At 39.3% G+C, this 21,294-nt stretch overlaps 1 protein-coding gene across 1 annotated transcript in view; it reads right to left on the reverse strand.

Moving 5' to 3' along the window:
• The window catches only part of LOC123654595 (rho GTPase-activating protein 100F), a 52,839-nt gene extending 32,557 nt beyond the window's left edge, over nt 1-20,282 (reverse strand). Inside the window, exon 1 of the mRNA XM_045590491.1 lies at nt 20,196-20,282. Coding sequence (XP_045446447.1) covers nt 20,196-20,282 — 87 coding nt within the window. The remainder of the gene's footprint in view (nt 1-20,195) is intronic.
• Nucleotides 20,283-21,294: the final 1,012 nt, after the last annotated feature.

Consider the following 21,294-nt stretch of genomic DNA (forward strand, 5'->3'; position numbering starts at 1 on the left):
ATACAAAGCTCAAAAGAAACATTAAAAGATTAGTTTTTTTTAAAGAATTTTAAACATTTTGGTATTAATTTTATTATTGAATAAAACAATATTCGCATAAAGTAAATAATTTGAGAAAAATAAAAACAATATCTAGATTCAGTATCCTTAAAAGTACTTTTTAAAGTTTATTTAGAATAATAACATTTAGATAGGTTTAAAAAATTTAAATAGAATTAAAATGGTCTTTCAAATAAAAATAATATTGCTGATAAAACCTACAAAACTTTTTACTTTAAATATAAACTTTGACCTTATACAAATTAATTTTTCTAAAGTAAAATCGAACTTTTAAGGGCGAAATTCCAAAAACTCACTTTGGACGTTAAAATAAATTACCGTTTCAAATTTTCGTATAGAATAACTTTTAAATAACTATTATAAAAAAATTATTCTAACAATAAAGCATAAAAAAAAAACAAGATCAAAAATTGTTAAATTGTATCTGTAAAACGGTTTAATGCTAATATCGCAAAGTGGTACTCTCAAAGGACCCAACGCGTATAAAACCCCAGCAAGCACAGAGTACGTATACATAAGGATAAAACAAAACGTTCATCTTAGTATGGATCCACACCCCTCACCCGATTGCCTCCTCTCTCGCCTTCCTCTGAGCAATGTCTAATGAGAAGCGTATACCTAAAATTGGGCGCCAACTCGAACTGGAACACTAGAGTGAAGAGCAAACGATTCAAAGGTGGAACATCCGAACCTTTAAAGAATGAAACTGTATCAACGAATCGATATGGCGCTTTCGGCCGTAAATATAATATACAGAAACCGAACAGCGCTATCGAACGCGATTTTTCAAGATTCTATTTTTCAAAGAGTTTTCTTTATAGCAGTAAAGGATGTTCCCTTATTCTGATGTTGAAACTTCTTGATAAATCAATTTTCTTAGTATTCTTGATATAATATTGAACTTCATCATTCAAATATGAGGTTTACAAACCTAATCGTTAAAAAAAGAAATAACAGAAAAAAATTGTTCCATACATAATAATTCCATACATAATGCCTAGATTCGAAAACGTCAATAAAAAAAAAACAATGCATACAAACACCTATTGATGTGGTGAAAAATATTTCATGATTGCAATGTCATTTAGAATATTAAGAATTTAGAAACATTTTTGGTACAATACAATTTATCACATTTCGTGAGCCGAAAAAAATATATCTATAACTGAACAGACTTTACATATTTTAAAGAGTAATAACTCTAGTGTAATAACTTTAGTATAAATTAATGCATTAAATTTATTATTGCGTTAATTTATATTTTAAAGAAACTCAATTGAACCGTTTTAGAATAATCTCCTGCAAATAAGAATGCTGCTAACTTACTTAGCAAACGTTAAGGTGATCAAAATAAGTCGATACCTTTTGGTTGTAAAAAAATATTGACATAGCTTATGGATTAAATAAAAAAGAGCAATTATTTCAAAATCACAATTAATTTTATCAAAACTTCAATAAGTAATATATTTCAACAATACAATTAATGTGTTTTTGAATACAAAATTAAAGAAAAAAAAATGTGCAATTATAAAACCATTAGCATCAAAACAGACAACAGTCATAAAATAGCCTTTATTCGTAAATAAATAATAACAACGACGACGGCTGTTTGCTATTGATTACTACGTTACTTTCATTTTCGATCTGTTTTTTTTTTTTTTTTTTTTTTTTTTTATAATTTATTCTTACTAACGTTTAAAAATAATATATGCATCTATTCGTACATATACATTTTTCAATTTGTATTTTTGTATGATATATAGCATAAAATAAGGAGTGCTAGTTGTATTTATGTTCTTTTATACTTTAAATAAATTAAAATTGATGTAAATTTTAACTTTTATAAGAAAACCGTAGCAGGCGTTCAGTAAATTAAATAAATACTAAATTATGTAATCATTATAATGATAAGTATAAAAAAAGATAAAATTACTAAAATTAAAGATATATTTATTACTTCCGGACATGTTTTCTAACTTTTAATTAATAATAATCAATGTTCGTAGCAATCCGCTACGAAACTCTCATGGCTGTCTACAAGAATAATTTTTGGCGTCCAACCAATATTTCATGTCATTCGTTTTAATTGCATTACACATTGATTTTGGCCCTTCTCAGGGCCAACCCAAAGGCCCTTCTCAGGGCCAACCCAAAGGCCCTTCTCAGGGCCAAGCAGAAGGCGGTATCGAAGTTCTGGAAGATATTTCCATCACCTCGTTGTCTGAGTCGGAGCTGGGGCGAAAGCGCCTTTACTCAGGGGGTTCTGAAAACTCTGGCACGGAGACAGGGACGGGAGCGACCGCGGGGAGTAGAACCCGTCCAGTGGCCAAAAGGGGCAAGGCACCCACACTCAGGGGCGCCAGAGCAGCTCTGAGAGAGCGCGTGGAGAGAGACCGGGAGGAAGAGTTTGAGGCGGCACTCGACAAGAGAGTATTTAGGAAGGAGCAGGGTGTGGGGGGTCATATGGAGGAGACCCCCATCGAGATAGACAATATCGAGGAACGGGGGGCCGAGGAGCTCAGGGTGGCCACTGAGGCCAACCTTAACTTAATCCTCGGCTTGACTGGGAAGTCAGTCAACCTCAAGGGTGGTTACGCTGCCAAAATCAGAAGGGCCGCCGGTTCCATTAGGGAGATGCTGGAGTCCCTAGTGGTCCGCACCGAGACGGACGAAGTCCGAAGGCTGAGGGCGGACAATTGTCGCATCGCGCGGGAGCTGGAGTTGTGCCGTGAGGAGATACGCGCTTACAAACGGGAGTTCGAGGATAGCCGCAAAAAGGTGGCTGAATCCACGAGCAGAAAGGAGTCTGCCGACCTAATGCAGGATATAGCGATTATGGTCGGCAACATTGTGGACGACCGCATGGCGGCTCTTCAGCTCCCTGCTGCCCCTCCTTGCGGCACCCCAATGGCTAGGGACAGCAGACCACTGGCGCGAGCTACAAGGGCCACCAGTGCGAGCAAGAACCGAATGACGGCGGCCTCTAGCGCTAGCGTGGGTGCCCAATTAGACTCGGAGGAGCCCCCCACCCTTCCCCTAGCATCGAGCAAGGGAAAGGGGAAGGGAAAAGGCAAAGGAAAGGGAAAGGTTAAGGAGGTGGAGTGGACTGCGTTCGGTCCCTCCACCTCAAAGCAAGCGGCCACTCAACGGAAGGAGGGAGAGGTGGCTATACCCCATGAGGAGCCGAGGGCAAGCTGGACAGAAGTCGTCCGCCGGAAATCGGCGGCGAACAAACGGACAGCTTCAGCGCCGCCGGCGAAGAACCCGGTGACAAAAAAAACGGCAGCCTCAACGCCGCCGGCCAAGAAGGAGACCCCGAAGCCTAGGCTGGCGCTCCCTCGCTCTGCGGCCGTAATTATTAAGTTACGGCCGGAGGCAGTAGCCAGGGGGGCCACGTACGGGTCGACATTGCTTAAGGCCGAGAGCAATATCGACCTCAACGAGCTGGGAATAGGCCCGCTTCGAATTCGCCAGTCGGCGACCGGGGCGCGACTTATCGAGGTGACCGGCTCCACGTGTGGGGAGAAGGCCGATGCCCTCGCCGCTCGTCTAAAGGAGGCCTTGGCTGAGGAGGTGGAGGTGCTCCGGCCTGAGAAGCGGGCAGAGATGCGAATCTCAGGCCTGAGCGACGCGGTCACAGCGGAGCGCTTGGCTACTGCGGTGGCGAAGGAGGGGGGCTGTTCTCCGGGACAAGTCCACGTGAGAAACATTCGCGTAGGGCAAATGGGCTCGGGAACAGCCCACATTGAAGTTCCAGCAGCAGCAGGGAAAAAATTGCTGCAAGCCGGGAAAATAGCGGTGGGGTGGAGCAGGGGGGTCGTCCACCTCCTGCAGGCGCGTCCCAGGCACTGCTTCCGTTGTTTGGGACTAGGGCACGTCGGTGCCACGTGCCCAGCAGGCACTGACCGCAGCACACTGTGCTATCGCTGCGGACAGGCTGGCCACAAAGCCGCCGGGTGCTCGGCCGCCGCTCGTTGCGCGGTGTGCGCGGACGCTGGCAGGCCGGCGGGCCACGTGATGGGGGGCATGGCGTGCAAACCCCCATTAACTCGCGGGAAGTTCCCCTGGCAGACATCCCAAGGGGGGAACCAAGTGGTGACAGCAGACGCTGAGATGGCCGAATAATGTCCGGGCATCTCAACGTCCTCCAGGCGAACGTCAACCACTGCGCTGGAGCCCAGGACCTTTTCTTGCAGTCCATGGCGGAGTGGTGTGTTGACGTCGCGATCGTCGCCGAACCATATGCCGTGCCTTCTTACCCACACTGGGCGGGAGACACCGAGGGCTTGGTGGCGATCGTGGTGAGGCCTGGAGCTGGACCCCCCCTTGTCATCAAGGCGAGGGGACATGGGTATGTGGCTGCGGTTCGGGGGGAGGTGGCTTTCGTCGGAGTCTACTTCTCCCCGAATCGTGACCTGGCGGCCCTGGAACGGTTTCTCGATGTTCTGGGGCCGCTGGTGGGGCAGCTAGCTCCCCTTCAGGTTTTCGTAGCCGGCGACCTCAATGCCAAGTCCACGGCTTGGGGAAATCCGGTTACGAACCCAAAAGGGAGGGAGGTAGAGGAGTGGGCGCTTGCTGCCGGACTATCCCTGCTCAATGTGGGGGCAGTCCAGACGTGCGTGCGTTGGTCGGGAGGTTCCGTGGTAGACGTCACGTTTGCCACGCCAGCTATCGCACGCAGAGTGGAGGGGTGGAGGGTGGAAACGGAGGTGGAGACTCTCTCGGACCATCGATACATAAGGTTCGAGGTGTCTCCAGCTCCCGTCCGTCCGGCGTCATCGTCGTCGTCAACGTTGTTCAGGGGGTGTAGCCAGTTTCCACGTTGGGCACTCTCCAAGCTCAACCGGGAACTGGCAGAGGAGGCCGCAATCGTCGGCCGCTGGAGTCTCCCGCCATTGCTGGAGTTTGGGGTGGATGAGGCGGCTAACCGGCTCTGTGACACATTTACCGCTGTCTGCAGAGCGGCCATGCCGCGCGCGAAGCGTCTACCCCAACGGCGGGCGCTCTACTGGTGGTCGGCTGAGATAGCCGGTCTCCGGGCCGCCTGCAACGGGGCCAGGAGGCAATATACTCGGAGCAGGCGGAGACGCCCCCAGGACGTGGACAGGGACGACAGGCTGCGCAGGATCTACGTGGAGAAAAGGAAGATCCTGCAGCAGGCCATATGCCGAGCCAAGGAGGAGGCCTGGCTGGAGTTAGTTGGGGGTCTAGAGAGAGACCCCTGGGGCCGACCGTATAATTGGGCGCGGAACAAGCTCCGCGCCCAGTCGGCCCCCATCAGCGAAACGCTCCAGCCGGAGCAACTGGGAAGGATCGTCGGGGAACTCTTTCCCGACGAACCCGAGGGTTTCATGCCCCTCAGGATGGCTCGGCAGACGCCGGACGAGGAGGAGAGTGTTCCGCCACCCGTCACAGAGGCTGAAATGGAGGCAGCTCTGTCCCGCCTTCAGAGTAAGAAGAGGGCGCCGGGTCCAGACGGGGTGCACGGGAGAGTACTTGGGATCGCTCTCGGGCACCTCGGCGATAGCCTCCGGGAACTGTTTGACCGCTGCCTGCGATCTGGCCAGTTCCCGGGGGCCTGGAAGGAGGGTCGGCTTTGCCTACTTCCTAAGGCAGGGCGGACCCCGGACTCGGCTTCGTCGGTGCGACCGGTGGTGTTGCTGAACGAAGCTGGGAAACTCTTGGAGAGAATAGTGGCTTCCCGGCTCGTTCAGCACCTGGAGGAGGGCTCGGGACCCGGACTCTCGGAATCCCAATTCGGGTTTCGAGCGCGCCGGTCGACCATCGACGCCCTCAAACGCCTACGGGCGGTGACGGGTGAAGCGGAACACAAAAGGGAGGTGGTGCTCGCGGTGTCGTTGGACATCGCGAACGCCTTCAACAGCCTCCCGCATGCAGTGATTCGGGAGGCACTCAAATTCTTCGGAGTACCCCCGTATCTAGGGAGGCTGCTGGAGGCGTACCTCTCCGATCGCAAAGTAGGCCTCGAAAATCGGTCGGGGTCCGTGGAGTGGCGGCGGGTCGGCTGCGGTGTCCCACAGGGATCGGTGCTGGGCCCGATCCTGTGGGACATCGGATACGACTGGGTCCTGCGAGGCCGTCTCCTCCCCGGGATGGGTGTCATTTGCTACGCGGATGACACTCTCGTTTACTCCCGGGGACGAGACTATAAGGAGGCGGCGCGGCTGGCTGAGGTCGGACTCGACCTCGTGATCAGCCGCATAAAGAGTTTGGGGCTTCGTGTCAGAATTGAAAAGACCGAAGCCCTCCTCTTTCGCGGGACCGGACGCAAGGGATCCCCACCGGGGGCTACCCTGCAGATCGGAGAGGGGAGGGTCAGGATGAGCTCCCAAATGAAATATTTGGGGCTCATCCTTGACGGAGGGTGGACCTTCGGTCCACACTTCGCTATGGTGGGACCGAAGGTCGTGAAGGTGGCGAGTGCACTGGGCAGACTCCTCCCGAACCTCGGAGGACCCAGCGCCGCCTGCAGGCAGCTATATTCCGGAGTCTGCCGGAGTATGGCGACGTACGGTGCCCCGGTTTGGGCGGATCGCCTCACTGCGAAGAATAAGGCCGCACTGCGGTCGGCGCAGAAGATCATCGCAGTGAGGGTGATTCGGGGGTATCGTACGGTATCGTGGGCTGCAGCTACTGCTCTAGCTGGCGACCCCCCGTGGGAGCTCGTGGCGGAGGTCCTTGCCGAGACCTACTCATACGTCTCGGGTAGGAGGGCTCTCGGTGAGAACCTCACGTTGGACGGGATCCTACGGGTGCGCCGGATGGGGCAAGAAGCATTAATGCGGAGGTGGGGGGAGGACCTGGTGGAGCAGCCGTATGGCACACGCGTAACGGCTGCCTTGCGCCCGGTCCTTGAGCGGTGGATGCGCCGTAAGCGCAAACCCCTCACCTTCCGTCTGACGCAGGTTCTCACCGGGCACGGCTGCTTTGGTGAATACTTGTGTCGGACGGCCCAAAGGGAGCCGACGACTGAATGTCACGATTGTGGCGCGGCGGTGGACTCTGCCCAGCACACCCTCGAGGTGTGCCCGAGATGGGCGGCGCTACGTCGCGATCTGACGACAGTCCTCGGAGGGGACTTGTCACTGCCGAGCGTTATCACCGCGATGCTCGGTGACGACGAATCCTGGAAGGCGATGGTCTCCTTCTGCGAGACAGTAATGTCCCAGAAGGAGAACGACGAGCGGATGAGAGAGGGGGCCGCCGACGAGGCCTCCGTCCGCAGGCGACGAACGGGGGTGCGTAGGAGGCGCTACTTAATGCGTCTCCAGTAACGCCCCTGTGCCCTTGTCGGGCCGGGATGGGAACCCGGTCCTGCTAGACATGGCGTCGTCGGGATTGTTCAGAGGTGAGCCGGACAGTCCCATGGAGGAGAAGTCTGGTCTTTTCGCCGAGGCCAGCCTGTCGCTGGAGGGATCCTGTTGCCTGCAGTTCCGGGACCCTCCAATTAAAGCGGCTGAAGGCTCCCGCAGGGGTTTTGGTCGGTAGTGCACCCCCAAGTGCTAAGCCGACATACGGTCTAGGAATGCCTACCCGGGCATCCTGGATATCACCCGTAAATGGGTTACCCTGCGATATCAAAAAAAAAAAAAAAAAAAAAAAAACACATTGATTTTGAAACGTCTATTTTATTAGACATTAAAAAGGTAGTTAATTAACATTAATTTAAAATTATATTTTCACAATCTAATTACTTATACGAGTACAATTAAATAATCTAATTAGAATTTTTTAAATAATATTCTCAAAATAATTTTAGTCTATTTAGTTTGTTATATCTTGTTGTTCATACAATTTTATTTACCTTAAATCCTTAATATTTTACTTATTTTTAAGATCATTAAAACAGTACTTGTATATAGAGTACTGTCCTGTATACATTTTGTTAGATATAGTAAATTTTTCTATAATGAAAAAAATTATGTCTCTTTTAACCACCGGCTATAGAAGGACTATTTACGCCTAAATTTGACTAAAATATTTTTTATATCTAATAATTAATTTCATTTCATCTTTTATTCACTTCGCGTAATTAAATTGCAGTAAGAGATGCAGCAGTTTGAAAATATTGACAAATATTCGTAACTTTTATTATCAAATTTGACCTTAACTATACTAATGATACATATTACAATTTATGTAATGGTAAGAGTATACCATACAGCAATACATAATCAAAGGCACAAGCAATTACGAGAAAGACGCTTAGCATTACATTTTTTCCACGATTCAATCACGATTCAGCCTATAACATCCCACTGCGGGGCCTCTTTCGCTCCTGCTTAACTTCGGGTTGGCGGATTTTCCACGAGTATTAATAAAAAATACAATAAAGCGATAAAAGCATTCATGGTTTTATAAAATTTCTGTCCATTACATAATACCTCAAACAACAATTAAAACATAGTTGCGTGTATAAACTAGTATGAACAACAGACGTAAATAGAAACTTGTAATGAGAATGGATGTGAGTGCTCTGCTGCGGTTCATCTACACGTCTCAGAACTTAGACATGTAGTTTTCGTCAGAGTTAACTTAACCGCTAAACACTTAATATGCGTTTATTAAGATTTATAGCAATACTAGCTGGTACCGGCGACTTCGTCTGGATTAGTAAGTACTTCGAGTAGCATATTATCTTCTCAATATCTATCTTTATACCAAAATTCATCAAAAATTGGTTCTGTGACATAAAAATCAATTTGTTACTACCAAATGTGCATTAGAAATATATTATCAATTTTTACTGTATTTATGGTTCACTGATTTTGCGATAATGACTTACTCATAAAAGATAGATATATGCTGTCGCGGACTTTTTTGTACGACTAATTAAGATAAATATTTCTCCAATACATTATATACGTGTAAACTCTACAGTTTTTGCAGCGTACGTCAGAATAGCTCACAGATGGCAGTTTTTTTTTTTTCGACTTACTTGACAACCATCGTTATATTTTGGACAAATTAGACACTTTCTTTAAAACGTATAGCCTATGTGTTATTCTAATGTATAATAATATTATTGTAAACTTTCATTCAAATCCATTCGGTAGTTTTTGCGTGAAAGAGGAATAAACATCCATACATCCATACATACAAAATTTCACGTTTATAATATTAGTAGGATTAGTTCGGTGCGTATCGTACATACAGAATGTCCTTGACAACTTTTATTACATTTTAATTATTTTTATAGTTATATTATATAATCATTTTTACATTAATAACCACAAAATATAATAGTTCTTTTTCATTATTAATATCAGATTTCAATGTTATATAAAATTGATTCTTTTTTTCATTATATATCAAAAAGGCACTGAACTTAGAAGAACCTACAATAAAAATGAACAGGTTTAATTATAACATATTATGGTACATATTACTTCCTCCTGTTATTATCTAAAAGTATCTAGCGGGAATACACCCGTTTCTTAATCGACTCAGCCATTTAGATAAAATATAATTTGTAGTCCACAATTTGGAACTAACGTTTAATTTTACTTCTATCGAGTAGTCATTTGATTAAACTCATTGAAATAAAGCACAATATCATGAATATGTCACTTTGACGACAAACCCCGTAACAATATAATCATTTAACATATTATCATTGACTCATTAATCATTGACTTAGTGACGCTGTATTTCATGCAACATGTTTCTAATTTTGTTCTAAAATACAGTTTATATATTATTTTCAAAAGAGTAACTGCGGAGTTTCTTGCCAATTCTTCTCTGCAGAATCTACATTCCGAATCGGTGGTAACTTCACTTTTACAAAAATAATAATTAATTTCTAAAGTTTTAATTTGTAAAATAACGATTCGAAAGTGCTCTTGGAGCCTATTTGAATAAAGCAATTTTTGATTTTGATTTTCATTTTTGATTTAAATAATCTGTAAAGAGAAAGTCTGTTTCTTTTATATAACACGCCTTCGACACTATAATACGAATACTGGACACATATAAGTAATAATTTACTAAGAATGCTTTTTCACTACACAACACTGCAATAATATTGCCGGGATATAGCCAGTTTGTCAGTAAAGACATGTCGCTAAAATGTGTACTCTGTATAGAATTGTAGAGTAAAATTAAGGATGCATCGTCACAGAATAATGTGTAATTACACATAAATTATCATGAATGTATGAGTTATCTGGAACAACTAATGCCTAGCAAACTCGTTTCTTGACATTTTAAACGTCGTGTCTCTACATAAAACTGTCAATAATTAATCATACATTTGTATGATAAATCGTTTTCTTTCTACAAATTGAGGTTGAATTTGTTTGAATTAAATAATCACTAAATGATATATTGCTACCATTAATGAATTAAAATCCATAAAGCCCAAACTTTTTGATTTGTATTTACTGTACTTTGTATATTTATTAAGTTGACAACTTCACACATTCCTCGTATCTGGAATCAGTACAGTGAGGCAACATAGGTGTCGCTCCAATATATTAGAGGGAAGACAACGAAAATAAAAAAAATAAAAAAAAAACCTGTAAATTTACAGTAATATAAAAAAATATCTACGATCTAAATTGATATAAACATTCAAAATTTTTCGATTTAGCGTATTTAGAATATATTTTATTGTTGCCCTTGTTGCACTAGCCTAACCCCACGGTATCAGTGTGCCTCCGACTTAACTTAATATAAGAAACCCAGGTGTGCCCACAGCCTTATTTTTCTCTGTACGGCACACGTGCAAGATTTCAACATCATTTCGGACGAAGATGACAAGCAATGAAAGGCGACCACCGCAGAGACCACCGCAGCGACGGCCCCACCGTGCAAACCTTTCTTCAACTTCATTTTATTTAATCATTCTTCTACTTAACATCAGTAGGGAATCACCTCTTTAGTTAAAAATTTAATTATAATATAAATTAATAAAGTATTATAAGTAAATTGCTTTTTTGGCATCTGCGGCTGCAACAATCGTAAACTCCCTTCAAAATATTTATATATTATTTTACGTACTACATACAATTTTAACTTAAAATAATTAATTATAGAACCAACCTCGTAACTTTTTATATATGAACACTACGAGATTATTATATTTAAAAATTTTAAAATTTCATTCTAAAATAAATATGTAGACTTGTAGAGAACTGATTTAAGAGCGAAACTATGTATTGAATTTCTGGTAGGTACTTCTCGATAAGGACTACATTTTGTGACGTTGTTAGCTTCACATTTTACTAAATAATTCTTTGGAAATGACAATTCACAGAGACTGAAGGATACTCGAATAAAGCATATTTTGATGTTGAGATTATTATAGCATCTGTTTTATTGGGACAGGGCTAAGCATATTGTATATTCTTTATATATCCTGCTTAAAATCTGGAGCAGCCTCATTCTTTAAAAAGATCACAATCATTTAAATAAAGCTACTCCCAATTCGTGTTGTATTCCTGTGGTAAATAAAGTGGCTAGAGCTCCTGGGTGGAGTCAGGGGTAGGGTCAACAATGCGCTTGAGATGCTTCTGGTGTTGCACCATTCCATAAACTATGGCAACTACTTATCATCAAGTGTGCTGTACGCTTGTTTGCCACCATAGTTTTATAAAAAAGGAAACATCACACACTTCATCCTAATACAGTCCACTGCTGGACATAGGCCTCCACAAGTTCGCGCCGAAAATGGCGCGAACTCATGTGTGTTGCCCATAGTCACCATGCTGGGAAGACGGGTTGGTGACCGCAAGGCTGGCTTTGTCGCACCGAAGACGCTGCCGTGTTATCACTTAGTCACCTTTTACGACACCCAAGGGAAGATGGGGGGTGGCTATATTCCTTACTGCCGTAGCCACACAGCAGAGAAACATCATTAATTGATCTTAATTATTATACATTATTTTCAAGTTGACCTGACAGATTGAAGACAGCTTCTTCACTTCAGTTCTTTGAGAATATCAAACGACCAAAATATACCTATTATTTCTATGGTCGACGAAATTCTACTGAAGTTGTAACCTCTAATGCAGCGATCAATCTCTTTCGTGTCTTCTCCATTTTACGTGACATTCGCAAAATTGTCTGTGCTATCTTGGTACTAGTGAGAATCATTAATCCTACAGTAATAATATCAAACGAAAATCATAAGCATAATTTATTGAAAATAAGAATAAAAGAGAACTTTTGAATTGACTTTTTAAAAAAAAAGTAGTCACATACTTGTTAACACAGTTGATTTATATTTATTTGCATTATTTTTAACGTAAACGTGATTACTTGGATTTATCCACATAATATATTTTTTTCATACTTACACATACTTACACATTTTTTATTTTAACATTTAAATATAACGTATTAAAACATGTATAGGAAGCCTAAACTATGGAATGAAAAGAAATATTAAAAGTATATGTTGGTATCTGCCAAAGCCAAATGAGCTAATCTTCATATTTGGCTATTGCTTCTACCGGTGTTGGGAGCATGCGCTGAGAAATTTTCACCTTTTATGAAATGACAAAAGTCAGGCGCTCGCGGGCTCTTGGTCTATAAAGTATTAAACATGCTACAGGTTTTTGAAAAACATTTTTAAGTACAAGTCTCCTCGTAATCGTTGTATTAAAGTAAATTTCAAAATAAAAAAATCTTACCTTAAGTTAATGTCTATTTAATTATTATATTCCCTTTTTTCATTGAAAATATTTTTTGTACGAATTTCACCAACAAATAAGACCTTCTGACAAATTTTTGTTGTACACGACCCTTTCATCTTTTGTACAGAACAAAACTTTTACAACCTTTGTTGTTTTCAGTACAATAGAACAATAAGGGTGATATTACGAATATATTTTCGAATAATTCTATTGTAATTTTATTTATATAATAACTTATTTAAATAATATTTTGTCTAAAAGCTTATGAATCTTAGTTGAATATGTATCTTTTTACAATACTTATATTTAAAAATCTTAAAATTATCTATTCTATAAATATTTTAATAAAATAAAACTTAAACAAGATTGTTTTTGAGTTAATATTCTCGTGTGACAATAAAAATAGCTTTAAGTAGAATGTGACAAGTTTCGCTAAGTCAGCAGAACGCTTACACTTAACCAACTTTAGCTTTTCACTAGCCTTAGGAACATGTAAATTGTCACTTAAAGCTTAATTTAGGGCAAACTACACCATATGTAATATATGATAATTATGTTCGGTAACGTATTAAGTATTTAAACATGACAAAAAGATAACAACAAATTATTTATAATGAAGTTTATAATTGTTGCTTATTTTAGTAATTTATGTATTTATGTAAATCGTATAAAAATGTTAAACTTAAATTACTACAATAAAATATTTTTGTATTTAAATGATAGGTGACTGATTTTCAGAACAGTTATTACTAATTACGTATACCATATATCTATAAAATGTAATACAACACGATATATGCGATCATCATCATTATCATTATCATTATTTCAGCCTATTGCAGTCCACTGCTGGACATAGGCCTCCACAAATTCGCGACAAAAATGGCATGAACTCATGTGTGTTGCCCATAGTCACCACGCTGGGCAGACGGGTTGGTGAACGCAGGGCAGACGCTACTGCCCGTCTTCGACCTATGTATTTCAAAGCCAGCAGTTGGATGGTTATCCTGCCATCGGTCGGCTTTATATGTTCCAAGGTGGTAAAGGAAATATGCTATCTCTTAATCGCCTCTTACGATACCCACGGGAAGAGAGGTGGCTATATTCTTTAATGCCGTAGCCACACAGCACAATATGCGATATATAAACCAATATAATTGTGTACTATGTCTCTAGACGACAATCTTACAATAAATGTCACCATTTAACACAGTCTCAAAGCTTTCAGTGCACTTTATTACATTTCAGAGAGTCTATTTGAACAAAATCTTTTATACGGTGTTGCCCTAGGTCTAAATTGAATGACGTCATCCGTGGGCGATCACCTAATACCATTTAATCCACAACGTGCCAGTTATCTGTGACGTAGGAAATTCATACATATTATGTATTCAGTGGTCGATAAACATGATAACAATTATTAAAGCAAAGCTTTTATTACTTTTGTTAATATATTTACTGACTAAATTCTCAAATCAAATACGAGTAAATAGTATAAACAGAAATGTTTGAGAGGACGAATGTATGTTACTATTTCACACAAAAACAACGAACCAGATTGTAACGAAAATTGGGACGTGGATAGCTGTAGATCCAGAAAACACATAGGCTACTTTTTATTCTAATGTTCCCACAGGATTAGACAGGATTACACAAATGAAAGCGTAAGGCGCAACTAGTACTCTATTTTAGGTATAATTGCTTAAAAAAAAGCTGTAGTTGACTACACCTCGTTAAAATTGCAAGTCTATACTCGACCAGAACTCTCTAGATCACTGCTGTTACAGAAAGTCGCCTTAAAATTGTTTCTATAGTTGTGTTTCGTACAATAAATAAAAGCTAAAATTGTTGGCAATCTGCAGCTGCTTTCTATTTCTCAGATTCAACAGTCTTTATTGCACTGGTTGATCCTTTGACAAAGGCTTACTTTAGGCCGTGATTGCTTAACATGACGTGTAACCATATTACATTGTAGCTGTATCCACTAAAATAATAATTTTGTATATTACTATGTTTTTATAATTGTAGCATATGTTAATATCAACTCGAGATTAGGTTTGAGTGAAAGTGTTAAGTTAGCTGTGACTTGAATTTTCTGTCAAAATATATGTTTAATGATGAATTATTGAATGTTGTAAAAGCACTGATTTAAAAACATGTTTAAATCCAACTTGTAACTGACCAAAAATAAACACTAAAATCTCTATTGATATCAAATATTAACCTTAAAAAATTTCAAAGGTATTGTTCAGTAAGTACGTGACAATACTTGAATAGTGAGGGTGAATAAATAAAAGCGCTGATAGCGAACCCCACAATGGCTTAAAACCGCACACATGACCATATATTCAAACTATTTTTATTTATCCTGTTGTTTCGTTATATTTTTTACATAGCTCATCCAAGTATGAATTCAGCGTCTTGCTTATATATAATTGCAAATTAAAATACTTAACAATTTAATAAAATAAATGACTTATTAAGTAAATAGTACTCCTCAGTAACTTATCATGATTAACGAAATGCTATATCGAATTTAATGGATTGGCACTGAACTTGACTTTGCAACTGAACTTGGCTTTGCAACTGAACCCGCAACTGCAAATCATAGTTTCGATTCCTAATACTCATGAAAATTTAATAAAGATTGTAAATATATGTATCATCGTCTCTTTCTTAACCGACTTCCAAAAAAGGAGGAGGTTCTCAATTCGATTGTATTTTTTTTTATGTATGTTACATCTGAACTTTTGACTGTGTGGACCGATTTCGACAATTTTTTTTTTAATCGACAGGTGGTGTGTCTCATTTGGTCCCATTTAAATTTATTTGAGATCTAACAACCACTTTTCGAGTTATATCTAATAATGCGTTTTTACTTGACGCTTTTTTCGTCGACCTATGTTGTATTATACCGCATAACTTTCTACTGGATATACCGATTTTGATAATTCTTTTTTTGTTGGAAAGGAGATATCCCTAGTTTAGTTCCATGATAAGGAAACCAGGATCTGATGATAAAATCCCAGAGAAATCGAGGGAAACTCTTGAATCCGCAATAACTTTTTACTGGGGGTACCGATTTTAATAATTTTTAATCTAATCGAAAGCTGATGTTTGTCATGTGGTCACATATAAATTTTATTGTGATCTGATAACTACTTTTTGAGTAATCTTTGATAACGCGTAGTTACTTGACTATTTTTTCGTCGATCTACGTTGTATTACTCGTCGATGTAATTAAAGTCGGTTTTTTTCGTTTGTGAGCAAACACAATTATTTGTATTTTTAGTATGTTTTCCCTATTGTTTGTGTGTATGTGTGTGTGTGTGTGTAAGGACACCAAAACTGTGTCCTGCTGGGAGCGGTTAAGGGCAAAAGTGTGTTATTATATAATAACAACAGTATAATTTGAATTTGGGAGTTTAATTATTTTGTTAATGAAATAATGAAATAACTTGTAAAGTTAACGTAATTTTTTAAGGTGTAGACTAAATTTTTACAACGCTTAGTTTCGTTCAGTTATTTAGTGTTCAATTTTATTCTACAAGAAACGTGAAATCTTATTTAGTGACCTGTGTAAGCGTATTACACAATTTCTGTAATATGTACTTCCTTTCAGTAAACTGTGAAGCCGTAGTTCACAATCGACGACTAATCTGCTTAGACACTATGGGAAGGCTTTGTTTAACTCTTTTAGGCTTTACACTGTCTGATATCAAAATCAATTCGACAAACGTTTGATTGCTTACTTCGTTTGTGAAATTTAATATATCTGTGCGAACGTCCGCATACATTTCATTGCAAATAAAATTAATTAAGGCAAAGTATTTACATACTTTTGTGCTTAACATTGAAGTGAGTCTTATACTTAAAATACAACAATTAAATTATCTAATTTGTCTAAAAATATGTAAATAAATAAATAATAAATAAACTCTTCACACTCAAGGTACACGTGGAGCAAAGTTTTTATTATTAGAAGTTACCTCTGTATCAGTTCAGTTTTTAAAATTATCTTATCGGTAAAAAGCTGAATTATATAAAATTTTGTAAAGATGGATAGGTGTTTATTAGATAGTTTTTATAACTTACTTTTGATAACTACTAAATTGATCTTAAGAAGTAACTTACACGTCAGGATATACAAAATAACGCATAAGCTACTTTTTATCGAAAATTACGTGGGTTACAAACTACGTGGTGCACCGTGCAGCTAGTATTACATACAGTATTCTAGTGTATGAAATAATTACAATAGAATCGTACTAAGCTCTTTAATATATTGAAGTAGCTATGAACTTTATATGTCTAATGGTTTATGAAATTATCGAAATAAAAATCGAACTGAACGAAAAAAGGGTTTCAAATCACGGATCAATGATACGTTACTAATTCAACAAGCCGGCCTGTGATTACACTCCGATTTTCCAGCCACGCCCCCGCTCGTAACTAAGGCATTTTGTTTCAACGTGTATGAATTATTATAATATGAAGTGTCACTTTTTTAAGTCCTGTAAACCCTAAAAATGTTAACATTATTTTTAAATTTCAATTATGTTTAATGATCATCAATTTAACTTTGTTATTGATGTCTATAACTAGTTTAAAATCTTTTCGTAATTAGTAATTTTGTCTACACTTAAGTACAATGATTTTAATTAATGAAAAATTAATTTCAAATTCTTTATCGCGCGACTTTAAGTTGCATTAGCTACAACTTGTATCATACCTCTACTAAGCCCGCCATTCGCCCAATGTCTTTTTAATAGTAACACGGTAAATAAATTATTAACTTCAATAATTTCAATAATGACGCAAACATTACAATATAATTATAGTATACAATATGGTTATTATAAATGTTACCTACTGTTGAATTACATTGTGAAACAGTTCGAACAATGAATATTTTTTTTTTTGTTATATGTTTTTAAAACATACATACATTTAACTACTACTCTGGTGTATTTCAGTTAATTTAGTGTTTTTAGGTTTAATATCATAACGCTGCATCTTTTAAAAACAATAAAAAATTACTATCATATTTTAAATAATGAATGTGTCTAGCATTTCTCTACTGTACAAATAGCAAAAGAATTTCCATTCTTTTGAAATGAGGTGAATCGATTCAGTTTTTTTCATCTTTTGTTGATAGAAAAGAAATGAGGGCATATAACAGTCATTTAACCATGACCTACTTTTTTTTTTAAATAGTAAAAATTTAGTATTTCTAATAAATAGAGATTACAGCTCTTTATTTTTAAAATTATTTCAACTAAAATAGTAATAATGTTATGTAACAATAAAGTAATAAATAAGTAAGTAACAATGTCACTACAGAGTAATCTCTACTTAAATCTTATAATTCTAAAATGTAATGCCACATAGCAACGTTAAGATAACCTTTATAAAAAAAACACGTAGGATTAGAGGATCACTTCTAATCCTACGTCCGATTAAATATTTACTTCAAAACTACCCTCGTATTTAAATCAACTAAGTTTGACCTGAACATTAAAATGAAATGATTATAGCAATAGCTCATATACGTAGGTAATATGTGATTAAAAAAAATTGTATAAAGTATAATTATATTTATTCATACAATACCAGTAAAAGCCCTAAAACTGTACCATTAACGTTTTAAACTCTTTATAAAGCAAAAACTTTTCCTTTGTATACTTTTTATTTCTAAACGAATAAAAATGATAAATCTCTCTTTGCACAGTGCATTAAAATTACGGTCAGTACAACAAAAAACATTATTTAAATAAAAAGCGTTTGTAAGTAGGTAAGAACGAGTGCGTTCAAAAATGGGTGAACGTTTCGATTATTATTTTAGTTTTCTACTGGTATCACGGCTGACCTACATTATTCCGTGTTGTTATCAAATAAGTAGTAATGACTACTAATATTTCTTAAATGAATATAACTATTGGAAAAATAAGTGACCTTTTCGTAGATTCCATTTCACAAAGTTGACAATTATGAGTTTTCCTTTAATCTGATAGAAATATATCTATGTTGACTCGTCGTTCTCGTAGTAATGGGTATCATTTTAAAAATGACAAGTACCTATTTTCGTATATAATCTATACAAATAAATAAAATTGGAGTGTATCTTTGTAAAATAACCGCTTTTTACTAAATGCGTTTGTATGTATACACGGTACATACACCAAAAATAACATTTTTTAACAATTTTTGTCTGTCTGTTTGTTCCGCCTAATCTCTGAAACAGCTGGACCGATTGTGACGGGACTTTCACAAATTTATTGATTTTATAACTCTGCAAACTGAATAATAACTTTTTTGTTAATTTCCGCGCGGAAGAAGTCACGGGCACAGCTAGTAATAACATAAAGTTCGTCACCCCAATATTACAAAAGATAAGGTAAATTATACTGTGTGCTATTATGTTATAAAATTATATTATCGTGGCAACATAACACATACCTAGCATATTGTAAGAGATGGCGATATATGTTAAACGAATATCAACCGTGTTGTGACATCAATACGTCTCTAATGTAGTTTAACTCAACTACATTGTTGCTGAAATCAAATTTTCTCCATTTTAAGAGTTTCCTTGGCGCATGTTTAATATATTTATATCGACAAAATGGCGAAAGATCGTTTTTTTTTTTTTCAATACTTATCTCTCTCCTCAATTAAAACTTATCACAAGAAGGTCGTTTATATTTATTACTCTAAAACGTTTTATTTCAAAGAAAGTAACTCTCGTTCTTTATAAACCGGACCCTATGCATTTCATGTCTTAAGTTGTTATACGAAACGCCTTGTAAGTTTATACCAAATAGATTCAAACTCGTAGGTTTTCAGATAATTAACAGGATACTTCAATTAAAATTAAAACGAACTCTGCGATCTAAACGACATAATAACGTCTTTACTGACAAATAGTATACTCTGTGAGATATTTTTTAGCATAAGAAAGAAAGATGGAGTTTGTCTTATAGAAAGAGGTAGAGAGTTCCAGAGTTGTGCAGCTTTTACAGAGGAGTTTAAATAAAAAGAGGTAATAGGAGAAGGAGTTTTAAGCGTCAACATCAACTTTATACACATATCTTTGAGTAAGTTTAAAATTTTTAAAATTTGGCGCCCCGCTCACCTTCCTACACGAATATAACATAGGTAATCTATGATCAATATTGAGGATCATAGATGAATGTAGGTACTTGTGAAATAATTAAACAAGAATTAGGATATACAATTTAGTTGTTCAATATAAAAATCTATTAAAACTCATCTGATATTAAATTTTTTAGCACGTAGGTGACAGAGGTGTCCCCAATTACATCAATTGGGCATTATGGTAATAGGGAAAAGGTCCAGGAAAATCCACAGACTAGGAGTTAGTGAGGCCTTAGCAAGCGGGGTCGTCGAACGGCGTCGGCGTCCGGGCCGGGAGGGGCGACGGTTTCGGCGCGCGTTATCGATCGGATCGCATACCTTCCTGCGGCCGCAGCAGAGCATCCTCCGAGCGCGCGACTGTCCGCCCGGCGAAGATTTCAACCTGGTTAGTTTTCGCCACTGCATCGGTACCGGTTAGCGCGGCGCTTGCGGGAGCGGCCGCGGTGACGGCAGCTCGCGCATCGCGGTCGCGGTCGCGCCTCGTACGCGGCCGGAGCGCGCGAGCCTTCCTCGCGGAGTGCCCGCCGCACGTCCGCGCCTGCGCCTTCCACACCACCCGACACCCCCACACTTACTCCTCACGATTAATAATTCCGGCTACGCTGCCAGTGCGTATGTGGGTTAGTTTTTTGGCGATCGATGCGATTATTTGGTGCGAGCCGTTTCCGCTAGACCGCGGTGCAACCGCCAGACGACCTATTAATCGCTTTTTGACGTCCGTTGATAAGAAATAAGCAATATCTCTCTAGCTCTGCTTGTGTCAATAGTTGCTAAACTTAAACAGGTGGTCAATTTGGTTGCATTAATGTCATCGCCACGTAATTAACAATGGTCTACACATACCTATTAATGTAAATAAAATATTAATTTAGCATAGCACTCTCTGCTGTGTGGTTACGGCATCAAAGAATATAGCCACCCCCTCTATTCCCGTTGGTGTCGTAAGAGGGGACTAAGGGATAACACAGTTCCACTAATACCTTGGAACTTAAAAAGCCGACCGATGGCAGGATAATAATCCAACTACTGGCTTTGAAATACACAGGTCGAAGACAGGCAGCAGCGTCTTTGGTGCGACAAAACCAGCCCTGCGGTCACCAACCCGCCTGCCCAGCGTGGGCAAAACACATGAGCTCGCACCATTTTTGGCGCGAACTTGTGAAGGCCTATGTCCAGTAGTGGACTGCGAAAGGCTGCTGTGATGATGATGATGATAGCACTGTCACAGGGATTTCGCTGTTTTTCAATAAATATCTAATTTCACTTAAAAAGATCAAAAATTTCATTTCAACAAAATTGAACTTTCATTAACATAAACAACTTAGTGTATTCGTTTTATTGTAATTTAAACTGAGATTACAAGACATTCCTGAAAAAAAAAATTTAGTCTGAGAGAGATGTTGCTAATTAAAAGGGG

This window comes from Melitaea cinxia, chromosome 6 (genome assembly GCF_905220565.1).
Source record: "Melitaea cinxia chromosome 6, ilMelCinx1.1, whole genome shotgun sequence".
Classification (NCBI taxonomy): Eukaryota; Metazoa; Arthropoda; class Insecta; order Lepidoptera; family Nymphalidae; genus Melitaea; species Melitaea cinxia.